The sequence below is a fragment of the Microcaecilia unicolor genome, chromosome 10 (assembly GCF_901765095.1).
Source record: "Microcaecilia unicolor chromosome 10, aMicUni1.1, whole genome shotgun sequence".
NCBI classification, from domain to species: domain Eukaryota; kingdom Metazoa; phylum Chordata; class Amphibia; order Gymnophiona; family Siphonopidae; genus Microcaecilia; species Microcaecilia unicolor.
The window spans coordinates 32,624,898-32,650,608 of record NC_044040.1 but is presented as its reverse complement, the minus strand read 5'-3'; the positions used below and the strand labels follow the sequence as shown (position 1 = coordinate 32,650,608).

At 40.9% G+C, this 25,711-nt stretch overlaps 1 protein-coding gene across 5 annotated transcripts in view; it reads right to left on the bottom strand.

The window, feature by feature from the left end:
- CADPS2 (calcium dependent secretion activator 2) overlaps positions 1–25,711 on the bottom strand; it is a 596,794-nt gene that overhangs the window by 355,766 nt on the left and 215,317 nt on the right. For all 5 annotated transcript variants that reach the window (XM_030215887.1, XM_030215888.1, XM_030215889.1 and 2 more), the window contains exon 7: positions 12,275–12,386. In XM_030215887.1, coding sequence (XP_030071747.1) covers positions 12,275–12,386 — 112 coding nt within the window. The remainder of the gene's footprint in view (positions 1–12,274; positions 12,387–25,711) is intronic.

Below are 25,711 nucleotides of genomic sequence, written 5' to 3'. Positions count from 1 at the left end.
CCATCAGTCTAAAGTCACTGGATGTTATAATACCTTTCTATCCCTCCATGGTGTGACCGCACCTTGAATATTGTGTTCAATTCTGGTCACTGCATCTCAAAAAAGATATAATGGAATTAGAAAAGGTACAGAGAAGGGCAATGAAAATGATAAAGGGGATGGGACGACTTCCCTATGAGGAAAGTCTAAAGTGGCTAGGGATTTTCAGCTTGGAGAAAAGACAGCTGAGGGGAGCTATGATAGAGGTCTATATAATAAAAAGTGGAGTGGAATGGGTAGATATGACTCGCTTGTTTACTCTTAACAAAAATACAAGGACTAGGGGGGAATGCAATGAAGCTACAAAGTAGTAAATTTAAAAAGACTGAGAAAATGTTTCTTCACTCAACATGTAATTATACTCTGGAACTTGTTGCCAAAGAATGTAGCAAAAACAGTTAGCTTAGCAGGGTTTAAAAAAGGTTTGGATGGCTTCTTAAAGGAAAAGTCCATAGACCATGAAATGGACTTGGGGAAAATCCACTGCTTATTTCTAGGATAAAACAAACAATTGTGCCTGTGCTCTGTCGAGCATCAAAATATAACAAAATATTCAAACACACATGAATACAAGTGTAATGCTTCTTCAGCTTATTGAGAGTGGAGTAGTCTCATATGTAACACACGATAAAGATTATTTGATTTTTCACCCAATGACTGGGTGTATTATCTGTGTGTATTGTCTAATCATTGACTAAACCTCCACCACCCTTTGCTAATCTTATATATGAAGATATATTTCTGTTTATCAATATGCTATCATCTAATTTTATGCAGCACTTAGCTTGAACAAGTTGGTGCTCTTAAAACCCCGACAGGTCCCCGTTTCGTGGCTACTTTTTCAAGGGGAAGTCACCAGTTCTAAAACCAAAAACAAGATGCAGCACAAAGTTACTTACAAAATTGTTCTAAAAGGCATATTAGTTGTGTAATTACTTGTATTCTAAATAAAAATGCTGGTGGCTTACCAAGTAACTGTCTCAAGTGCAACTGCAGCATAACTCTGTCTCTCTCAAAAATGGCCAGGCGTCTTTTTGTTAGTGCTCAGCCGTGCCAGCTGATTATGAAGCTAACTTCAAAATAAAAGTCCTTAACAAAGACTTCTAACTAAATAAAAGCCCTGTCTGAGACTAGTGTAGAAAGCTGCCACTGTTGATATTCATCTTGTATGTCTCGAGCGAACACTCCTTAATTGACCATTTGTTTGTGGCAAAAGTTTTAACATATCAAAAGATTTTTCTATATATTAAGAAATAGAGAAAATTGAAAAACATTGAAAAAAATTATGTTAAACTTAGTGCCTATTGATAACTCTAGAACTGATATGGGTATGTTCAAAAACCAGTATGCGTGTTTATTATGAACCATCCAACCAGAGACAAGAACTGAATTGCTCACTTCTTATATCAAAAGGGGAATATTGTGTTAGAAAAAACAACTCCACTGTGTGTAAGTGTTCAAACCCCTTGGTTCTATAGTATCCAATGTAAAAATCCAAAAGGTTTCACGCTGTAAAATTTTTCTGTTTAAATCCCTCCTCTAGTGGAGGGAATCACTTGTTCAATCACCATACATTTAAGATCTTCGATGGTATGATTTTGCGATGTCCAATGTTGTACCATAGGTGCTCCAAAATTTTGTGCAGTAATTCGTGAACGGTGTTCAATCAGTCTCTCATGTAATGACCTCATTGATTTCCCAATGTAGTATTTGTCGCATGGACATTTGATGTAGTAAATGATGCCCGTGGATCGGCATGTAGTTCTGCACTTTAATTTATAACTCCTGCCGTTACAGACGAAATCTGTCCCTTCAATGGTTATGGGGCATGTTTTGCAACGAGGTTTCATGCATTTAAATGGCCAAAGTTGCCTGCGTTGTCAATGGGAACCATAGGTAAAACCGCTGGACTTAAAATTTCTTTCAGATTTTTGGAACGTGAGAATGCCGTCCTGATGTTGTAATTTGTGAACACTGGGTGTGCTTTAATGATGTCCCAATGGCGGCGAATAATAGCAGCAGTAGCCTCTCCACCCGGAGTGTATCTTGTCACAAAAGTCATAATTTGTCCATCATGTTGTGTCCGTGGTGGAGATTGGAGCAATAATTCTCTATTGTTGTACTTGGCTCTGGTGTAGGCTCTCTTGATGGTTTGGTGTGGATAATTTCTCTGCAACAATTTAGAGCCAAAAGATTCAGAATGTGCCTTGTAATCGGCATCTGTAGTACAGATCCGCTTAAAGCGGAGAAACTGAGAAAACGGAAGACTTCGTTTTAATGCTTTGGGATGGCAACTACTGTATTCTAAAAAAGTGTTCCGGTCAGTGCTCTTAACAAAAACATTGGTAATGAATTGCTTCTCTGCAAGGAGAATCTCGACATCAAGAAAATGTATCTTGGATTCTGACCACGTTAAAGTAAATTGGATTCTGGCATGACATTGATTCAGCCAACTATGAAATGACTAATTGTTCGATACTACCATACCACACAATGAATATATCGTCGATGTATCGTTTCCATGTCCCTAGCATGTCATTGTAAGGAGATCTAGCCAACCATTTATCTTCAAACTGGGCCATAAAAAGATTGGCTAGAGTGGGAGCGAATGTCGCTCCCATGGCCACCCCAGATTTTTGTTTGTATAACTCATCTTGAAAGCAGAAAAAATTACTGCATAATGCTATTTCTGCCAGTTTACACAAAAAATCAGTGGGGACTTGATGTGGACTGGGACGATTGTTTAAGGTTTCACCAATGACTTCTAACAATTCATTTTGAGGAATCATAGTATATAGAGATTTTATGTCAAAGGTTGCCATAATAATATGTGAATCTGGTAACTGTATATCCTGCAATATATTGAGAAAGTGTGTAGTGTCCTTAATGTATGTAGGAGTTTTTTTCACCACGTCTTGAAGGAACGTATCTACATATTGGGACAAGGGTTCAAGCAGTGAGCCGCGGGAAGACATTATCGGTCTTCCTGGAGGGTTACTTATGTCTTTATGGACTTTCGGTAATGTGTAAAGAACTGGAACGATAGGGAACCGCCTGTTCAAATAATTGAACTCCTTCTTGTTTAGAAATCCTGCTTCCTCCGCCCTTGTGGTTATTGCCAATATGTGTTCTTGGAGCTGTTTTGTGGGATCCTGATCTAATTTAACGTACGATGTCGTATCGGCCAATTGTGAATGGATTTCAGTTATATATTGAGATCTGTCCAAAATTACAGTAGCCCCGCCTTTATCGGCCCGTTTAAATACAATATCGGTGTTTTTTCTCAACGATTGTAGAGCTTTGCGTTCATCTCGGGTCAGGTTATCATGGAAGCGGTGTGATTTATTATTGTTGGTGTTGTGTAACCGACCCACATCTCTTAAAACTAGCTGTTTAAACACTGATACTATGGGATCGGTCGGGATGGGCGGGATCCATTGGGATTTATCTTTAACTCGGGAAGAGGAATCATGTCTGGCCTTGTCATTGAAAAAGATCTTGAGTTGCAAAGTACGAATGAATTTTTCAAGGTCAATTCTAAATTGAAAATTATTGAAAAATTGAACAGGTACATATGAAAGGCCTTTGGAAAGCAGAGAAATTTCAGTCGAAGTAAAGGTATGTGTCGACAAATTCATTACATTCTGATCTATTGGAACTGGGACCGTGTCTGTGGACGTGGCCTGGATATACCTCTGTTCATACCTCTCCTGTTGCCTCTTGTTCAATGATTAGACAATACACACAGATAATACACCCAGTCATTGGGTGAAAAATCAAATAATCTTTATTGTGTGTTACATATGAGACTACTCCACTCTCAATAAGCTGAAGAAGCATTACACTTGTATTCATGTGTGTTTAAATATTTTGTTATATTTCTAGGATAAGCAGCATAAAACGTATTGTACTTTTTGGGGATCTTGCCAGGTACTTTTGACCTGGATTGGCCACTGTAGGAAACAGTATGCTGGGCTTGATAGACCTTCAGTCTGTCCCAGTATGTACTTATGGAGCCAATACATAGATGATATTTTTGTAACATGGAAGGGCAGTGTAAATGTTTTGAATTCCTTTCAGCAGTGGTTGAATAACAGATAAAATTTTGAAGTTCCAGATGCAATTTGATCAGAAAATATTCCATTTCTAGATATATTAACTTTGTATGAAAATAATACATTTAAAACAGATTTGTACAGAAAACCGATAGATGCAAACAAATTGATAGACTGTAAGAGCTGTCATAACAAATCACTGAAAACAAATTTACAGTTTCTCAGAATAAAAAGAATATGCTCAGATTCTTTGACCTTTAAAAAAGGATCAAGAGAAATGAAAGGATACCTTCATGCAGGATATCCTTTCTCCTTAAATCTATGAATGAGGGGTAACAACGAGCAGCACACCAAAACAGAGAATCTGTTTTAAATTCAACTAAGAAAACCCAGGAAGACAGAATCGGCTGTGCAACACCTTTCAATCATTTATCAAAAGATATCACTAAAGTATTTAAAAAACATTGGCACATTATTCAAAGCACTGAAAGTTTGTTAGGTAAAAGATTAATGATTGCACACAAGAGAGAAAAAATCTTGAAAGTAGTATTAGGCTTAGCAGTTCTACCAGAAACTTTAAAAGTAGACAGACGTCCAATAGCACATCATAAGTGTGGTAACCTTTTGGTGCCTATATATATATATATATATATATATATAGATGTATATTTTTTTTAATATTTATGTGATCGTTCACATTATATATGGCATTACATTCATTTATCATTTATGTTAAATTATTTTTAAATTTGTTTATGATCTTTTAGGATTGATTTGCCACACGTTAGATAGAATTTACTCATGTGATATGACCTATTGTGAAGTCTTGCAGACATGCCTCTGGATTCCATATAGCGCAACTTAAGTTGCATGCATAAATCTGGTCGTATTCTGGATTTGTGCGCAACTTAATTAGTTAACAAGCCAGTCATAACCCATAATTGCCAATTGACACTAATTAACAAGCAATTGACATTAATTAGAATTTATGCACAGAACTGTCTAAGCGTATTCTGTAATGTGATAATTCACATAGTTGAAAGGGGCTATGGAATGGGCGAGTCGTGGGCATTTCTAAAATCTATACATGTTGTTATACAGTACACACAGTTCATGCCTAATTTAGATGCTGGCATTTACACCAAGTTTTACTTGTAACTACCTGCAACTAAATTTAGTTGCACAGAAGTGCGCTCGGTGTACTTTATTAACCACACAGAAAATTAGGCGTATTTTATAAAGTATGCCTAACTTTAGATGTTTGTTTACTTTTATTTACATGATGGATAGTTTTTACTGAATTTGCTGTACTCTCATTTTGCATTTTAGATTGTATTCTGTTTAGTTTGAACTGTTGAAATAATGTAAACCCCACCAAACCCTTTTAGGGAAGGGTGGCGGTATACAAGAAATTGGTAATATGCCTAGGCGTATTTTTTTCAATGCCAATTTTTTAGATGCAATATACAGAATCTAGCTCATTATACATAACTTACTGAATGTTAACATATATAAAGTTCAAGATGATATTGTACCCTAAAAATAAAATGGCACTTTATATATATAAATTTTCACTTTTAAAAATCTATTTTTAAATACGAAATCACTTTATATACTCCATAAAGGTGTTTTGACACTGCACTGAGGTTCCTATAATGGTATATTGATCTTGTTATGCCACATTTCCTGAGCACATAGCAATGTAGTGTACAGGCTAAAATAAGTAAATAGGAAAGGGACTACAAATATAATGTGAAAGAGGAAGAAGAAAGAAAGGTAAGATGCAACAATCAGTCAACAATGCCTAGTGGCAAGAAAGCTCTAGATCAATCATCATCAGACATTGTCAATTAGTCATAGAGAACCAAACAAGCAAACAGGGTGAGGTCTTCCCCGAGAGACTCATATTCCTGCAGCCGCATTGCAATCAGCATCAATACCAAAGGTTTTGGAAAATAGGTATGTCTTTAATTTTGAATTTAAAGGACAGTTCCAGCCTAAGGGGTCCTTTTACTAAGGTGCACCGAAAAGTGCCTGCGCTGGTGTACACGCGTGTATCGGACGCGCGCAGGACCATTTTTCAGCACACCTGCAAAAAAGGCATTTTTTTTGGCTGAAAACGGACATGCGAAAAAATAAAAATTGGCGTGTGTCCATTTTTGGCCTGAGACCTTACCGTTACCCACTGACTTAGCGGTAAGGTCTCATGCGTTAACTGGGCACATACAATGCCAGTTACCGCGCGGTTAGCACCACACACCGAAAAATATATTTTCCGGCGCACATAATGGACACGCATAAAAAATGAAATTACCGCCCGGGCCATGAAATAGCCGAGCGGTATTTCCAAATTGGCGCACATTGGGCACACGTAGGCACCTACGCGGCTTAGCAAAAGTGCCTCTCAGATTGGCAGGGAGCAGGTTCCAAAGGGATAGAGCTACACAATGAAAAGCACAGTTTCTCATAGACTCAAGTCTTGCAGCTCAAATCGACAGAATATATAGTCTGTGATCAGAAAGGGACTGTAGAAGTACGTGAAGGGCATATGGAATAACAGCAGAAGACAAATATGAGAGGGTCCCTGACTGAAGGGTAAAACTTGGCCAAGTCGGGCAATTTGTTTTTCTTGTCAATCTTTCAGATTTAACTATTGGTCGTGCCTCGTCTTGCAAGCAGAAGGAAGCCCCTGTAAGTTTTAATGGCAGATGTGAAGTAACACACACTTGCACATATCGTAACAAAACTGAAAGTGAAAGCATACATCGGTGCTGGTATTTCTGCACTTAAATATGGGCCACCTAAAAATTTTGTGTGTAAACAATTTTTGCAAGGCTCATATATAGGCACAGAAGATCAAGCGCTGATATGTAATGATACTTCCGGTTTTCGCTTGGACATGCGCACAAGATTACTGCATAACCCTGTGCGCATGCGTCTGGCATAATCCCCCCCCCCCCACACACACACATTTGCCGCAGGTTTTCCATACACAATTAGCTTCTTGCATGCCATATGCTCACGCAGAAGCTATGTGCTTAGGAATCTGCACACGGCTCTACCTCGAGCCTTTCTGCATTGGTCTCTGAGTCTGAAATCAGAAGAGCAGCTTTACTACTGTGTGGCTGAAAAAGAGGAAACAAAAACAGCACAAGGTAGCAAGAATAAATACAATGGGAATCTTACACACCCAGATTAAAGAGAATCAAAGAAAAGAGACTGATCATGGGAATAGCCCATACAAGAAACAATAAGAAAAACAAGAGCAGAAGGATAGCTGAAGTCAGAGTGGCACCAATGTAATCAGTAAAATCCAACAGCATTGCTAAAAGGGTACAGGAAAGCTAGTAACGCTGACAAACAAAAATGAGCACAAATACAAAAGACCAATCCCCGGCCAATGATGACACATGGCAAATATGCTGCTTTCCTCTCTGAGCACACCACCCGTACTCTCGTCCACGCTCTCATTACCTCTCGCCTTGACTACTGCAACCTACTCCTTACTGGCCTCCCACTTAGCCATCTATCCCCCCTTCAATCTGTTCAGAACTCTGGTGCACGTCTTATATTCCGCCTGAACCGATATACTCATATCACCCCTCTTCTCAGGTCACTTCACTGGCTTCCAATCAGATACCGCATACAGTTCAAGCTTCTCCTTCTTACCTACAAATGCATTCAGTCTGCAGCCCCTCATTACCTCTCTACCCTCATTTCCCCTTACGTTCCCGCCCGTAACCTCCGCTCACAGGACAAATCCCTCCTCTCAGTACCCTTCTCCACCACCGCCAACTCCAGGCTCCGCTCATTCTGCCTCGCCTCACCCTATGCTTGGAATCAACATCCTGAGCCCTTACGCCAAGCCCCCTCCCTACCCATCTTCAAATCCTTGCTCAAAGCCCACCTCTTCATTGTTGCTTTCGGCACCTAACCTTTATACCTTTCAGGAAATCTAGACTGCCCCTATTTGACTGACTGTACATTTGTCCTTTAGATTGTAAGCTCCTTTGAGCAGGGACTGTCCTTCTATGTTAAATTGTACAGCGCTGCGTAACCCTAGTAGCGCTTTACAAATGTCAAGTAGTAGTAGGATGAGAGTCTACAATTGTTATGGTGCATCATAGATGATTTCTAAGTGGAACAATCTATCTGGTAACTACGTGGAGGGGAATAATCGAACGGCGCCAGCGAAATAGATTGGCGGCGATCTATTTTGGCGGCGCCGCAAACAGCTGGCTGAACTGTATTAGTGAAAAAGATGGCCGGCCATCTTTTCTTTCGATAATACGGTTTGGCCCGGTCAAATGCCAGAGTTTGCCGGGTTTGAGATGGCCGGGTTTGTTTTTCAGCGATAATGGAAACTAAAAGCGGCCATCTCAACCCCGGCTAAATCCAAGGCATTTGCTCGTGGGAGGAGCCAGCATTTGTAGTGCACTGGTCCACCTCACATGCCAGGCCACCAACCGGGCACCCTAGGGGGCACTTCTAAAAATTAAAAAAAATATATATACAAATACCTCCCAGGTGCATAGCTCCCTTACCTTGGGTGCTGAGCCCCCCAAATCCCCCCCAAAACCCACTCCCCACAACTCTACACCATTACCATAGCCCTTATGGGTGAAGGGAGGCACCTACATGTGGGTACAGTGGGTTTGGGGGGGGGGTCGGGGGGGGGTTTGAAGGGGTCAACACTTAGCACCAACAAGTGTAACAGGTGAGGGGGGGATGGACCTGGGTCTGCCTGCCTGAAGTGCACTGCACCCATTAAAAACTGCTCCAGGGACTTGCATACTGCTGTCAGGGAGCTAGGTAAGACATCTGAGGCTGGCATACAGGCTGGCAAAAAAGGTTTTTATTTTTATTTTTTTAGTGTGGGAGGGGGGGTTGGTGGCCACTGGGGGAGTATGGGGAGGTCATCCCCCATTTCCTCCAGTGGTCATCTGGTGAGTTGTGGCATCTTTTTGAGGCTTGGTCGTGAAAATAAAAGGACCAAGTAAACCCAGCGAAATACTGATTTAACGCCACTTTTTTTTCCATTATCCGCGAAAGCCAGCCATCTGGTAGCCACGCCCATGCCCGCCCATGTCCCGCCTTCGCTACTCCGCCGACAAGTCCTCTTGAACTTTTGCCGGCTCGGCAACGGGAAAGCGGCGATGGTGTCAAAAAAGCAGCTTTCGATTATACCGATTTCGCCGCTTTTGAGAGATCGCCAGCCATCTCCTGATTTATGTCGGAAGATGCCCGGCGATCACTTTTGAAAATAAGCCTGTTAGCCACCTAGTTAAATTCCTTTGAAAAATGTCCTTCGGATGTAGAATCTGAGGTGCCGATGATCAAAAGTAAACGCGGGCGCTAAAGTCCATTAGTGCCATACTAGTGCCCTCATTTACCAGTGCAGAATGATCAGAGGGATCTAGCGCAGCAAACAATGAAAGCACCATGCCTTAGTGCAAATAGCATGCTAATGTAGTATAGCTCATTTAAATGAGGTCATTTTATATTCCTCCCCAATGATTAGGAAAGAGCACCCGAAACCATGGTGCCTCACTGCTGTAAAAAACAATGTCAGGTCCAAGCAGGCATTAGTGTGTTGGAAGAGAGGATTTCCCATGATTCTTTCTGCAAAATCTACCGGTTTTGATTGCTTTTGGAAGCAGAAGGAAGCCTGTGCAAGTCCTTGAACGCTGGTTCTGAGAAACAGCAGACCCAAACGTGAAGCAAACATTGGCACTTTCGTTCCACATCTAAATTTAAAGCGGCCATGCTTAAAAAAAAAAACCCCAAAGCACACATTGGCGTCTGTTACTTGAATTTAAATACAAGCATCAAGAAAAAACAATTAAAAACAGTTACATTTAGGCTGCAGAAAACAAGACGCCAATGTGTTCTTCATGTTCGGGTTTTACCAGGCGCATGCGCACAGGAGTTGAGCTTTACCACTGAACTCTTCTGCACATGCGCCAAGAACAATCCTCCCGCTGAACTTCCTAATGCTCAAAGCTATGAGCATGCCTACATATTTGGATCTCATTAGCTTTGAGCATTAGGGCATTGTTTTTCTGCGCTGTTCCTGCACTATTCAGAATAGTGCCAGAGTTTTGATCAACTGCCCCTGAGTTGCCCCAGACTTACAAACACACCTGTTGCTGGAAACATACATACATGGTTAGAGAATTGTAACGAGAAAGGAGTTAGAAAATCAATAAGGATGAAGCCATCATTCAGAGGAATAAAATCCCTTCGGAAGACAGGACACCTTAAGAAAGAACCTTAGGTGGATAAGTAGAACCACCTTAATAAGAATTAAATCCTCATGAGGCTGTAGATAGGAAGAAAGACAGGAGGACAAGACTGAACAGGGTCCAGGTGAACTCACTAGTGGTGAGGATTACCAAGGGAAGGATCTGCTTCCTTGGGAAAATGTAAGTTGTTGCTTATAGATGAGGAAGGAGAAACAGGAATCCCACTTTGTAGAGAAGCTGGCGAGCGAGCCACTTCTTGAGTCTGAGTTGGACTGTATGGAGATTGGAGAAGAAGAGGAGATTCCTGGAATGAATGATGTGGCAGAAATGGAATTCATGGGGTACTTAAATATATAGAATGGTGAAAGAAATGTGGATAGTCTCTCTCTATGTGTCAGAAGGTAGATGGTAGCATTATTAAGAGGGGGGAGATATCAACACAGGCCACCGTTAAGACGGATTATTTTACTATTAACCCCGGTTATTAGTAACTAGGTCTCGCTGCAAAAAATGGGACATGTGGTAAAATAACCCATCTTAACGGCAGCCCATGTTGATAACGTCCCTCTTAAGCTATTGTCACTAATGAAGGTGGAGGTATTAAAAGAGCCCCTCTCTAGCCCTGAACACAAGAAACAAACACTAGGGCAGAGAGAGGTTAGAAGAATTTCTGTTTTTCCATTTTGGGATGCAATGGGCTGGAGCTGGAACCCAGCACAAATTTTGACAAAAAACACAACACAAACTGAATGGAACTGTTTTCAGATACTTATTATTATAATACTCACAACTCGCATGCAGTCCAGATATTTTTAAGTTCATGCTATACCCATGATTAGTGAAAGGACAAAAGAAGTTATATAAAGAAGAACTGGTACATTGTACGTTCATCCACAAGATGGTATAACTACTACTACTTAACATTTCTAGAGCGCTACTAGGGTTACGCAGCGCTGTACAATTTAACAAAGAGAGACAGTCCCTGCTCAAAGAGCTTACAATCTAATAGACAAGTGAACGGTCGGTCCGATAGGGGCAGTCAAATTGGGGCAGTCTGGATTAGGTGCCGAATGCAGCATTGAAGAGGTGGGCTTTAAGCAAAGACTTGAAGACGGGCAGGGAGGGGGCTTGGCGTATAACTGAAGAGATATTCTCAACAACTCAGCAAACAGCAGTTGATGGTATCCAACGATACTATGAGCATTTGCCCATGATAGTGTCTGATATAACAGAAATATCAACTTTTTTACTAACTGTATAATACTGATCAGTGTTGTCCACCCAATACAACTCCCCTCCCCAATTAACCTATTTACCTCAGTACAACATTCTCTCTTGTCCATGCCCCCCTCCCCCCCACCATTTTAATGGACAAGGAGTCTGCAGTCTAAAGGCAAACCACCCCAAATGCTGCCTAATTGTATGGGGGAGGGAAAGGTCTCTCCAGCAATAGTCTGAAAAACAAATGCAAGTTTAAAGTAAAAGTCAAGCAAATTGAAGACACAAGTAATGTAAGTTCATCTTATAGGTCTTAGGCAGTAATCCAAGACCTTTTAGTAAATTTGACATGTATGTTGTGAATAAGTCTTCTGTCCTATCTTCAAATGGTGTTTCTTTCTCATTTTTACCTTGTTTTTTTTTTTTTTTTACCAATTGTAAACCACCTTGACCCAGTGTGTTCAATTGTACTTTTTTTCCTCTGTTCCATCCATGTTTTTGGCATTCCTTTCCTTTTCTAATTATATTTCGATTGTAAACCGCTTTATGTGCCCATGAAGAGTGGTATAGCAAGTTTAATAAACCATAGGTTGTTATTTACACAAGGAAGTCACAAACAGGGTTTCTAAAATAAGGGCCATAAACATGACTGAATTTCTGACTCTTACGAACAGAATATATTGTATTTACAGGCAGGAATTTGACCACAGTACTTACTTTTCCTAGCTCTTTATCTTCAAGTGCTAGTACACCAGTGCTCTCTGTAAACAGTTTAACTTTGACAATAGGACGAGGATGCGTGGTAGTGAAATCTCCTTGGGTGCCCCATCTGCAATAAAAAAAAGATGTCAAAGATGTAAAAAAAAAAAAAAGATACAATTTGATTTAAAACTTGGAGGGTCTTTTACTAAGGCGCGCTCACGTTTTTGGGCATCTCTAATGTTTAGCATGCCCACAATTTTAGCACGCGCTAAAAACGTGAGCGTGTCTTAGTAAAAGACGCCCTTGGTGTCATTCCCTTGGCCATTCATGCCCATAGAAAGCAGCTTTGGGACTCTTTCATTAAAGTGCGCTATGCAATTAGTGAGCAATTCTATAAGTGGACGCCTCCAGTTAGGCATCCTGAGGTGATGCAGTGAGAGTCTATGTTCCATTATAGAATACTAGCAAGAAACCCGTATTGGTGTTCCTAACATTTAGGTATCTGCACTTAACACCTGCCATATGCGACAGGGGCACACTTAACTTACAGTGCTCTATGTTATGTGCGTAAACGGGAGCCCCACCTTTGTACCATCCATGCTCTGTCCATGTGTAAATTCAGTGCTTAATGTGTAGACGAAAAGGAAGAGGAACTATCCGTTTTCACATCCTGTTCAAACTTCTTCTACTAACCTATAAATGTACTCACTCTGCTGCTCCACAGTATCTCTCCACACTCGTCCTTCCCTACACCCCTTCCCGTGCACTCCGCTCCATGGATAAATCCTATCATCTGTTCCCTTCTCCACTACTGCCAACTCCAGATTTCGCGCCTTCTGTCTCGCTGCACCCTAAGCCCGGAATAAACTTCCTGAGCCCCTACGTCTTGCCCCATTCTTGGCCACCTTTAAATCTAGACTGAAAGCCCACCTCTTTAACATTGCTTTTGACTCATAACCACTTGTAACCACTCACCTCCACCTACCCTCCTCTCCTCCTTCCTGTACACATTAATTGATTTGATTTGCTTACTTTATTTTTTGTCTATTAGATTGTAAGCTCTTTGAGCAGGGACTGTCTTTCTTCTATGTTTGTGCAGCGCTGCGTACGCCTTGTAGCGCTATAGAAATATTCTCTGCTCTAGGCGTACCTTCTTTCCCGCAGGCTACTTGGAAGAGAGATTGAGTCTGAAAAGGTTACATTACATTACATCCGATACTTGTATGCCGCGATAACCATGAACGGATCAATACGACTTACATTTAAAAAAAAAGTAGGAACATAATCCTAGAAATTACAACATATTAAAACCTAAACAATGACTATAAAACAACTGCTAAACAATAGTATCCAAGTTGGTCATAATCATAAACAAAAAGAACAAATACTATTATCATGACAGTACCAACTTCTGAAACAGCCAACTTTTCAAATCTTTTTGAAAAATAGCATAATTGGACTGATGACTATAATACCTTGGTAACTTGTTCCACCACCTGGCTGCTTAATAAGTAAAAGACGCTTGGTCTTTCTTTACAACATCCGTAAAATCCGCCCCTTTCTTTCCGAGCACTCTACCAAAACCCTCATCCACACCCTTGTCAATCTGCTTCTTGCTGGCCTCCCACTTAGTCACCTCTCCCCTCTCCAATCAGTTCAAAACTCTGCTGCCCGTCTCGTCTTCCGCCAGGGTCGCTTTACTCATACTACCCCTCTCCTCAAGTCGCTTCACTGGCTCCCTATCCGTTTTCGCATCCTGTTCAAACTTCTTCTACTAACCTATAAATGTACTCACTCTGCTGCTCCCCAGTATCTCTCCACACTCGTCCTTCCCTACACCCCTTCCCGTGCACTCCGCTCCATGGATAAATCCTTCTTATCTGTTCTCTTCTCCACTACTGCCAACTCCAGACTTCGCGCCTTCTGTCTCGCTGCACCCTACGCCTGGAATAAACTTCCTGAGCCCCTACGTCTTGCCCCATCCTTGGCCACCTTTAAATCTAGACTGAAAGCCCACCTCTTTAACATTGCTTTTGACTCGTAACCACTTGTAACCTCCTCTCCTCCTTCCTGTACACATTAATTGATTTGATTTGCTTACTTTATTTTTTGTCTATTAGATTGTAAGCTCTTTGAGCAGGGACTGTCTTTCTTCTATGTTTGTGCAGCGCTGCGTACGCCTTGTAGCGCTATAGAAATGCTAAATAGTAGTAGTAGTAGTAGTAGTATATTTAACCCCAAGTGGAGATGGAAGTTGTAAATTCAAACAGTGCTGCGACATAGGTACATAATTCTTATCTAATAACATAATCAAAGATATCATGTACAATGGGGCTAAACCATACAAGATAGAAAACACCATACAACACAGCAGCCAATGACGCTTTATAAGTAGACGTATAGCACTCTCAAATCAAGAAGTCTTAAAAATTAAATGGGATGCCGTATTCTGTAGTAATTGAATCAGCCTGCAAACAGCTACAGAACAAGCCACATAAATAATATTACAATAACCCAAATGACCCGGTGTAAGTGTCTGTACTATCAGGCGGAAGACATGTATTTTGAAATATGCTCTGATACGTACGTCTCAGCTTCCATAATAATCGAAACACCTTGATGGATAACATATGGACAAGAGGTTCAAAAGAGTACGCTATCTAAAATTACCCCCAGGATTTTCAACTGTGATTCTAATTTGTAAATAATCCCATCAATTACAACATTGTCAGTTAAATTCAAATTACAAGAGTGATTGATTTGATAAGCAAAAACTTAGTCTTCTCAGTGTTCATTTTCAGTCTAACAGACCTTGCCTAGGCCTGGAGACAATTCAAGACATGTTTTATCTTAGCTATTATAAGTGAAATTACCACCATCAAAAGAGATAACAGCAGTGATGTCATCTACATAGTTGAATGGCTGCAACCCCAAAATCCTCCAAACTATGTACCAGCCATTCCCCCAGAAATTAAGCCTTGTGTATGCCCTCCTTCCAAATATTTGGGTATTTGAAGAATAGTGCTTAAGCATCCTGTTAGCACCCTCGTGGGTATGTGCGCCCAAGTGCTGCCTAGGTTACAGAATTGCCCCTTTAGGAGGAGATTCTATATATGGCGCCTAAAAAAAACAATCGGCGCTGAAATCAGTGCCAACTAAGCGTATTCTTTAATCTGCACCTAGATTTAGGCGCCGATTATAAAATATGCTTAGTTGATATTTCAGTGCCGATATCTGTGTGCATCCGTTTAGGCCAATGAAAATCTCAGCACGTAGATTTAAGCTCACTAGCCATATTCTATAACTAGGCGCTTAAATTGTGGAACACCCATGAAGCGCCCATTTCCCCACCCATAACCACAACCCTTTTTGCCTTTGCACGTTAGAAGGTCGACGGACATCATTACAGAATACGCTTAGCAAGTTGTGCACCTAAATCAGTGCCAATTATTGCTCATTATTGCTTAAGTGCTATCAGCACTCATCAGCTTATTTAGCCAATTAATTACGCACGGTGTTATAGAATTCACGCCAATTTCATCACCTATATCTAAGCGCACTATATAGAAGCCGGGGGATAGCGTGTGAATTAGCATGTAGTGCATGGGTGTGGTAAGCATTGCCACATTACCGTTAGCAGCATGTTCTAGTTCCATGTACTGTTTGCATACCGTACCACGGGACAGGGAATGAGCATGTTGTCAATCGATGCACACTAACTGTAAAACTCATTACGCTTTAGTAAAAGGGCCCCTTTATTAAGTGGAAAGTCCCACAGTTAATCTGATTCATCAGTTTAAAGTATTCTGCTATGTAAAATCCATTTACATAAATAATACATACTTTGAGTCAGGGTCTTAATCAGAGCAACAGTATAATGTTTCCTCTGTTTTTCAGCGCACAGTAGCTGCCCCAGGCAAATATAATTCTCATTAATTATTTTGCATCAAGAGAAAAACAGAAGTAAATCCATCATCAGCCATTTAAAATCTATACATTTTATAGCAAAAGAGAAATCTATCCATCATGTGAAGCAAATGTTACCATTTCATACTGAATCCTTCCCACTGAACTAGCTACATACTCACTTCATTATTCCAGTCTCCATAAAACAAAAGGGAAAATAAACTGGTGTGAACGTCGCTACCCACCGCAAAAATAAAAGCATTTCCACAGGAAACACTTTGCCCCAGATATTACTCCCTCTTCACACACCCTCTGTTTAATTTTAAAACTTTCCCACATGACAGACAAAAATATATCACCATCCCATGAAGTGTTCCTTTATGGTAAAAAATAGTGGCTTTTCAAACAGGTAATGGAAAGCATCATCCTCAGGCACGGGATAAGCTTAAAGGACAGGAACATATATAGGGGGAAATTTAAGAAATTTAGGCACCCCAGGATGATGCAAGATGAGTGTAAATTGTTTAACAGCAGTTCTGCACAGAACTACTGTTATAGAATACTAGTATTTTATTATTATTTTTTTTTAATTTTTTGTTACATTTGTACCCCGCGCTTTCCCACTCATGGCAGGCTCAATGCGGCTTACATGGGGCAATTGAGGGTTAAGTGACTTGCCCAGAGTCACAAGGAGCTGCCTGTGCGTGAAGTGGGAATCAAACTCACTTCCTCAGTTCCCCAGGACCAAAGTCCACCACTCTAACCACTAGGCCACTCCTCCACTGTTGCTACTATTTGAGATTCTACATGGAATGTTGCTATTCCACTAGCAACATTCCATGTAGAAGTCGGCCCTTGCAGATCACCAATGTGGCCACGCAGGCTTCTACATGGAATGTTGCTAGTGGAATAGCAACATTCCATGTAGAATCTTCAATAGTAGCAACATTCCAGCAACATTCCATGTAGAATCTCCAATAGTAGCAACATTCCATGTAGAATCTCCAATAGTAGCAACATTCCATGTAGAATCTCCAATAGTATCTATTTTATTTTTGTCACATTTGTACCCCACGCTTTCCCACTCATGGCAGGCTCAATGCGGCTTACATGGGGCAATTGAGGGTTAAGTGACTTGCCCAGAGTCACAAGGAGCTGCCTGTGCCTGAAGTGGGAATCAAACTCAGTTCCTCAGTTTCCCAGGACCAGAGTCCACCACCCTAACCACTAGGCCACAAGTCCTCATCTACGCATCTAACATTACACACAAGCACTTATTTATTTATTTATTTGCTGCATTTGTATCCCACATTTTCCCACCTATTTGCAGGCTCAAGGTGGCTTACATTATGTTGCAAAGGCATCATCATTAACAGAATACAAAATACATGAAAGCTCAAAGGCTGGTCTAAATACTCTTTCCCAACTGCAAGCAGATACATAAACGAAAGTATTCTATAAATTGCATGCCTAACTGCCTGACATACCCCTGACCCACCCATGCCCCTCCCATGTCAGGGATTTGAGCGCGCAACTTACAGAAGAGCGGCTAAGGGCATGGGCGTAGACTGGGGGGGGGGGGCAATGCCCCCCCAAACGACGAAGACGACGAAAACAACTTAATCTTCTTTCCCGCAGCGGCGAACGGGCGAGTGTAAAAACAGCAAGCAAGCGCAGCCAGGCTCAAGTACTCCGTCCTTCGCTTTCTGAATCCTGACCTCTCAGCGTCCCGCCTTCCTCTGATGTCATTTCCTTTCGGGCGGGACACTGAGAGGTCAGGATTCAGAAAGCGAAGGACGGAGTACTTGAGCCTGGCTGCGCTTGCTTGCTGTTTTTATGCTTGTCCATTCGCCGCTGCTAGAGAAGAGAAGCATTTATTTAAAAGTAGATGGGTTGGAGGGTGGAGAGGAGAGCTGCCGTATTGGTGCGGGTGAGAGAGAAGGAAGCTGGTCGATGGATGGAGTATTTGAGAGAGAGGGAGCTGCTGGATTACAAGTGCTGGTGGGGAAGCTTGAGAGAGAGGAGAGTTATTGGAATGGGGGGGGGGTTGTTTGAGAGAGGGAGCCACTGAATCACAGGGGCAGGAGGGGTTAAGAGAGGGGGAACTGCTGGATCACACATGCTGGGAGTGATTGAGATAGGGGGAGCTGCTGGATTACAGGCACCTGGGGGGTTGAGAGAGAGGAGAACTGTCGAATTGGAGGGGGTCAGAGAGAGGGAAGCTGCCAGATCAGTGGGGGGGGGGGGGGGGGTGAAAGGGGAGAAGCTGTTGGACTAGGGAGGTTGAATGAGCTGAATCACAAGGCTGGGGGGGGGGGGGGGGGGGTTGAGAGAGAGAAGGCCTGCAGAATCAGGAGGTGAGAGGGAGAAGGACGAGCTGCTGGACAATTGGAGGACAGTTGAGAGAGAGGCCAGCTGCCAAACTGCAGAGGAGAGGATGCTTGAAAGAGAGGGAACTGCAAATTAAGCATACATATCATTTGCAAATAGAGAAACTAAATGATCAGACAACAAAGGTAGAAAAAAGTATTTTATTCAGAATTTATTAACTGAAATGTGTCAGCTTTTTGAAATGTGCATCTGTGATATTTTGTCTGTAAATTTCAATTCCTTCCTCCATATTAGCATATTCATTTGCATATGTATATATGCAAATGAATATGCTAATATGCTCCGCCCCATCCTTTGCCCCCCCCCCCGAATGAAACAGTCAAACTACGCCTATGGCTAAGGGAAGTTGTGGGCACAACTACTAATTGTTGCCAATTAACACCAATTAAAACCAATTATAGTTAATTAGCTGTTAACTCCAATTAACAGCCAGTTATTGAATTAAGTTGCAAGCATAACTGACCTTATTCTAAATTTTGCACACATCTTTGCACACTAACCCCCAGATGGTGCTCAAAATTGCACGTGAACATTTGGGCAGGCACCCAATTTCTGCATGCAGTTTTAACTGAATAACGAACCAATAGGCACAGATAATTGGGCATTAATAATTGATGCTAATTGGAAACAACTAGAATTTACACTCGCATCTTGCTAGGTTTATTCCATCAAGATGTGGGCATAAATTCTAGTGCGTGGCTCTGAAAAGGGGGATTGGCCACAGGAGGGGCATTGGCGTTCCAAGAATTTGTGTGCACTATTACAGAATACACCTAAATTTAGGCATGGGGATTTACACCAGGCTTCAGTTGGTGTAAGTCTCTGCACCTAAAAATTAGGCACAGATCCTGGCACTATTCTATAAATGGCATCCAACTCAGACTGCCATTTATAGAATAGGGTTTATTGTTTTCAGCACCGATTTTTCGGCGCCATATACAGAATTTTGGCCTAAGCGTAAAGTTGGGCACCCAACTTTATAGAATTTGGAGGAAAATAATGAAGCACAGAAAGGGGGAGGGTGGGGCTTCTTGACTAAGTTGCATTAGCATTTTAAAATGCATTGTATTTTATCCAAAGGTAGCTTATTCACTAAGAATATGGGCTTTCAACATGGAAATTCTAATGCATCTTTGTGAGTCGGCCCCACCGCGTGTAAGGTTCAACTGTACAGTTTGTTTGTTTTAAACAGTCACACTTTTTGGGGTCTGTTTATTTATTCAAAGAGAGTTATGCATTTACCAGCAAGTGACAAATACAAACTAGAATATCCATGTATTTTCAGGCCTTATATGGATCTACTATTTAACTTGCAAAGCAGACAGATTTTAACTGTATCATAAAGGGCCCTCATTGGGGCTGGGTAAAGATGGAACTGGCCCTAATATGTTTAGCTGCAATATTCAGTCATTGCATGAATAAGCTGTGCATTTGGATTTAGGCCTGATAAACAGTCAGCAGCATTTTCACCACTTTTAAGTATATTCATCAACACTTATCCTATAGAGCTACATTTAACTACAATATCCTGGTTGTTCTGACTGAATATCAGTCCATTTCTTTTTAGATTATTTCGTTATTTGTTTTAACAACTTATCTGGAAAAAAAAAATCAACAAGGAAACAAGCAAATTAAAAACCTGCCACAACGATGTGACAAAAAAAGGAGAAATGCATCATAATTCATGTGAAACTCAAAAAGTAAGCGTTCTGTGTGGATTATAAAAATGCGCTTTAGGTAACAAATGACTGACATAAAATGCATTTTCAGCAATGAATAGATGACATTAAATGCCACACTGGGGGGGGGGGGGGGGGGGGGGAAGGGAAATCACACTTTTTGACATGCGCTACAGCAAAAAGGCATATTTCAAATATATCAATGTACATTATAAATAGCTTAAAGATCAACTTGATATTTTAGACAGGATTGCACTAAGTAAACCCCACAATCACAAAAGCACCAGTTGACTTTTACTTCCAGGCAGGCTGGAAATTTTATGTTTTTTTTTTGCCAGAAATGGCAAGTGAATAAATGTCAACAGTTTGCTGTAACTGGGGGTCTATTTACTAAACAGCATTAGCTGTTAATGTTAGTACAAGGAGAGGGTAATTTTATAGCAGGGTTCACAGCCAAGGGAGGCAAATAGGTACGTAAAGGTTGGAGTGGAGGTGGCCGGTTCAAATCCCACTGCTGCTCCTTCTGATCTTGGCCAAGTCACTTAACCCTCCATTTGCCTCAGGTACAAAATTAAATTGTGAACCCCCCTGAATGCCTTGAGCTACTTACTGAAAAGGTGTGAATAAAATCCAAATAAATAAATATACGAACCATAATCCCTATATAAAATTACCCCACCAAAGAGTAGGCTGGCCTCAGGAGGCACGAGTTATCCTCCTATATTCGTGCCACTGTGCTCCTATATCTCACAACTCTGCTCAAGGTCCACACACCCCTTCCCCAGAACATACAAGTTCACCTTGCAGCAAATTTTCACACAGCAACTATCCAGGGAGTTTCTCTTTAAAATGTATGTGGGTTAAAAAGTACCAGCACCAAGGACACTTGAACCATGTTTTTAAATATGGGCTGCAAAATAAAGAGGGGGGGGGGGGGAGGTACCTCATACAGTACTGAAAATCAGAAGAATGCATGCTGTTTTCCTCCCCTCATATAAACACACCCCAGGGAACCCCTCCTCAAAAGCTAGCTACAAGTAAGCACATTGTCAAAGCATGTCTGTTGTTTCAGGAGAGTCATTTGCAGACAGGCCTATTTACCAAGACAAATAGCTTTAAATGTCGTCCTTCCATGTAACATAGTTGTAGACCTAGATGATCCTCAGTTACACATGCATAATTTCCCTAAAGGAAACTGGATTGCCATTGTCAATTAAAATGCATGGAATTTCAACCACAGATCAGCTTTGGCAACTGAAGAATTTATCTTCTACCTGAGATGCTGTAGATAAACTGCAGATACACAGAGTCAGGCACTTCATTCTACAAATCTCAAGAGGCTCTTACAAATAGAAAGAAAACTTATTTGATTCAGTTCTACACAATTTGATGATTCTACTGCACAGGCATTTTTTCAAGTGTTTATTCCCACTTACTTGTAAGTGGCTTTATCACAAACATAAGAACTTAAGAATAGCTATACTGGGACAGACCAATGATCCATCTAGCACAGGATCCTGCTTCCAAGAGTGGCCAATTCAGGTCAAAAGGCCAGACAGAATCCCGAATAGTAGAAAAACTCATACTACTGATCCCAGGGACAAGCGGTGGCTTTCCCCGTGTCTATCTCAATAGCAGACTTTTCCTCCAGAACTTGTCCAAAACTTTTTTTAAACCCAGATATACTAATCATTGATACCACATCCTCTGGCAATGAGTTCCAGAGCTTAACTCTTCGTTGAGTGAAAAAATATATCCTCCTGTTTGTTTTAAAAGTATTTCCACATACCTTCCATGAATTTATTTGTACTTTTTGAGAGAGTAAAAAATCAATTTATGTTTACCCATTCTATACCACATTTTAAGCACTTAAACAAATTTATATTCTGTTGAGTAGGAAAGGGATATGAATAGCTGGGAATCTTCATTAAAAGTGACTGAATTTATTGTAAAATAATCCTAGTTAAACAATTATTAAATCCTACCATGAACGATTTTTAGCTAGCATAAATAAAATCTAAATACATTCATGCATATTAACATTATAGATATATTAACCAAATGAGAAAGAACTCATAGCCAGCATGGGCAGGAGCAACTGGAGATCACACCTGAGGCCACTAGACCACCAGAACGTCTAAGGTAGGCCTTGAGAGGGCCTACAGCTGGTGGAAGCAGCCTGCTTTTGGTCCGGGGGGGAGGGGATGCTGCCTAGATTTAGCTTTGGTTTTGGCCAAAACTCTGTGATGAATTTCGGCCGCAGCTTTGGTTTCAGCCCAAACCAAAACCCCCAATTCTGATCGCCCTCTAATTACAATTAAAACAGAGATAGTTACTGCACGTTAACACACCAGTGGGAAAGCGCGGGTTACAAATGTAATAAATAAATAATATGTCACAGCTGATGGCACTTCAATAGCTATGGCTAACTGCATCATGACATCTGCAATGCAATTAATGCACAGTAAAGAACTTTTCCTTGTGTTAGCAATGACAAATGCCTCTAACTCTTAATCTGAAGATTTTAATACTGTGTATTAATTTTGGAAATTATGGTACAGTAGCTGAAAAAAAAAACTTATTATGCATCAGTACACAGGCCCCCTAATGCAGAATTTTATTTAAATATGGGAGAGGGGTGTTAGGAAGAAGTGAGAACGTGGCACATATATCAGTATTCATTAGTGCAATGCAGAATGTTTCCATAGAAATTTAATTACACCTATAGGTATGTGGCTAACTGCTTCTGTGTGTTATTTCGCTAATGTACAGTAATGCTATGACTGCTTCCCCTCACATTTGGATTTTGCTCACACCTTTTTCAGTGGTAGCTCAAGGTGAATTACATTCAGGTACTGTGGGTATTTCCTTGTCCCTGGAGGTCTCACAATCTAATTTTGTAACTGAGGTAATGGAGGGTTAAGTGACTTGCCCAAGATCAGAAGGAGCAGCAGATGACACCTATACCCCTTTCACCACAAAATATTATTCCTACAAGGCATTCAATTTTGCTATTAATGGACGTTAATAGCAAAACCTTACTGTGGTTTAGTAAATAGAGACCTATGTTATTTCTCAATAGGAGAGTGGATCAATTTCCCTCTTCCAACAAATCACCCATTTACGAACAAGTCAGACAGTAGCATTCATGAGATCTACTGTAAAGATGGAACTACATAGCAGGATATTCTCCGAGTAATATGTTATAGAACCTACACAAGAGGGTGAGTTTGTTATTTAAAGTGCAATTCTATAAATGTTTTACATCTCCGTGGTTGATGTGTAGCTACTCATACCTACCCTGAATCATTTGTGAAAACTACGCTGCATCTCTCCATACATTCACGCCATAATAACATCACAACTGGATTACTGTAATGCACTTTCACTGGTCTGACTACAAATGGTTTACACCAGCTCCAGTTGATTCAGAATGCTGCAGCAAGACTGATAGAAGGTTGTAAGCAACATAACCACATCACACCATTCCCGCAAAAACGTCACTGGTAACCAGTACAATGCAGGGCTAAATTTTAAACTCTATGCCTCACCTTCAAGACCCTTAAAGTAAACAGGCCAGAGTACTTGAAGGACAGGATCTCCCTCTAAACACCTCCAACGTCATTAAGGTCCTCCAAGGAGTATGCCTAACCACAATCTCTCCAAAGGGCATCACATGATATAACATCCACTGGTCAGCCTTCTCTGGAGTAGCCCCACACTGTGGAATGCACTTCCTGAAAGGCTTTGCTCAACGCAAGACTATCTCTACTTCAGGAAGCAGGTGAAAGCTTGGCTCTTCTCTCAAGCCTTTAATGTAAGAAGCAATTAACTTGCTGGTCGACACACACAAGGACTCAACCGCACATAGTGTAGCAGGACTTGCTTACCCACTCCTACCCTAGCTGAGCTTATATTCATGCACCCTTCTGACTTCATGTGCAACTTTCTTTAAATTAGTCCCCTTATTTTCTAACTCATGTTACTCTATCTTATCTGTGTGTTCTACCTTTGCTTACACCCTATGTCTATTAAAATATTTTATTGCGTATTGTGCTGACAATTAAAGGTAGCATATCAAGACATACTATGTACTATTATTTGAATATTTTACAGCTGTAGTTGTCAGTTGTCTATGTCCAACTTATTATTGCTGTACACCATTGGGTGAATTTTTTCAAAAAGGTGGTAAATAAATTTTAATAAACAAACGTATGTAAATATGCAGAATACTGTCACTTCCAAAGGTATATATATTCTAACACATGTAAAGTGGCAGCAATTCAGCTAAGCACTGTACTGTAAGAGCACACATAAGTGACAATGCATAAATGCAAGAGGGGTATTCACATGGGAGCAGCATGGTTGGTACTGCCATTTATATGCACCACTTACAGAATACTGTAAGTTACATGCACCATTGCTGCGTTTAGGTATCTGCAGTTACATCAGGTCTATGGCTAGTTTAACTGTGGGTTGTGCTAGTATTCTATAAGAAAATCCAGGCACCCAGAAGCCATTATAGAATAGGCTCTCACCATACAGCAACAGAATAGCTAAAAGGAGGTGCCAACATACAGAATTACCACCCTAGTGCTCATAAGGACAATGGTCCTAGTGTTGCAGTAGATGACCACAGGGAGGCAGTGTGATTACTACAAGAACAGTAGGAACAGTTAGGCCATACAAAAGATGACGGCCCTATACTGCAGCAGTATCAGCTTTGCTAACATGGTAGACTGCCTCAAGACAGGACGACAGTTCTCACAGTACAAAAACCATGGGTAGAAAAACAGAAGTCATTATTGAGTGTCTCTTGTAGAATTATCATATCTAACATCTGAACTGATATCTCTACTAAATATCAGTTCTATCCCATCTCTGTCAAAGATGGTTTTTGATATATTACTTTATTAAAATGGAGACAACACAGACATTCACCAGAATAGAGTTCTGCGTTACATTTATTATCTAATTAGACATCAAACGGCACAAAACTGATTTACTTAGAGACTCAAGGAGCTACTCCTTGAGAGCCCTTTACGAGTCTTTTGGTGGGAAAAAGTGGGGTGATTTCATATTTCCTATCAACTCAGTTAGCCCTCTCATCGCAACAGTCCTTGATTGTGGGCCATGCACCAAGCTTCTTTTTAGAGTTGTCCTATTTTGGTCCCTAAATCCAGCTGTCACCTCTACAATATTTAGTACTCCTTACTTCATGGGGCTAGCCAACTCAGGGAGCAGAAGACCTAGCCTTGAAATCATACTGAACCACTTGGCTGTCCCTATTTCTCTCTCTCTGAAAATTTATCTCTTGGAGATAATTTTGGGAATGGATGAGATTTTGGATTTAGCTATGCCTTTTTTAAGTACAGTAAATATGTTCCTTCCCCCAGAGGACTTACAATGTAAGGCTATACCTCAATCAATGGAAACTGAAGCAATCTGCCCAACATCGGATTTAACTTCTTCAAGA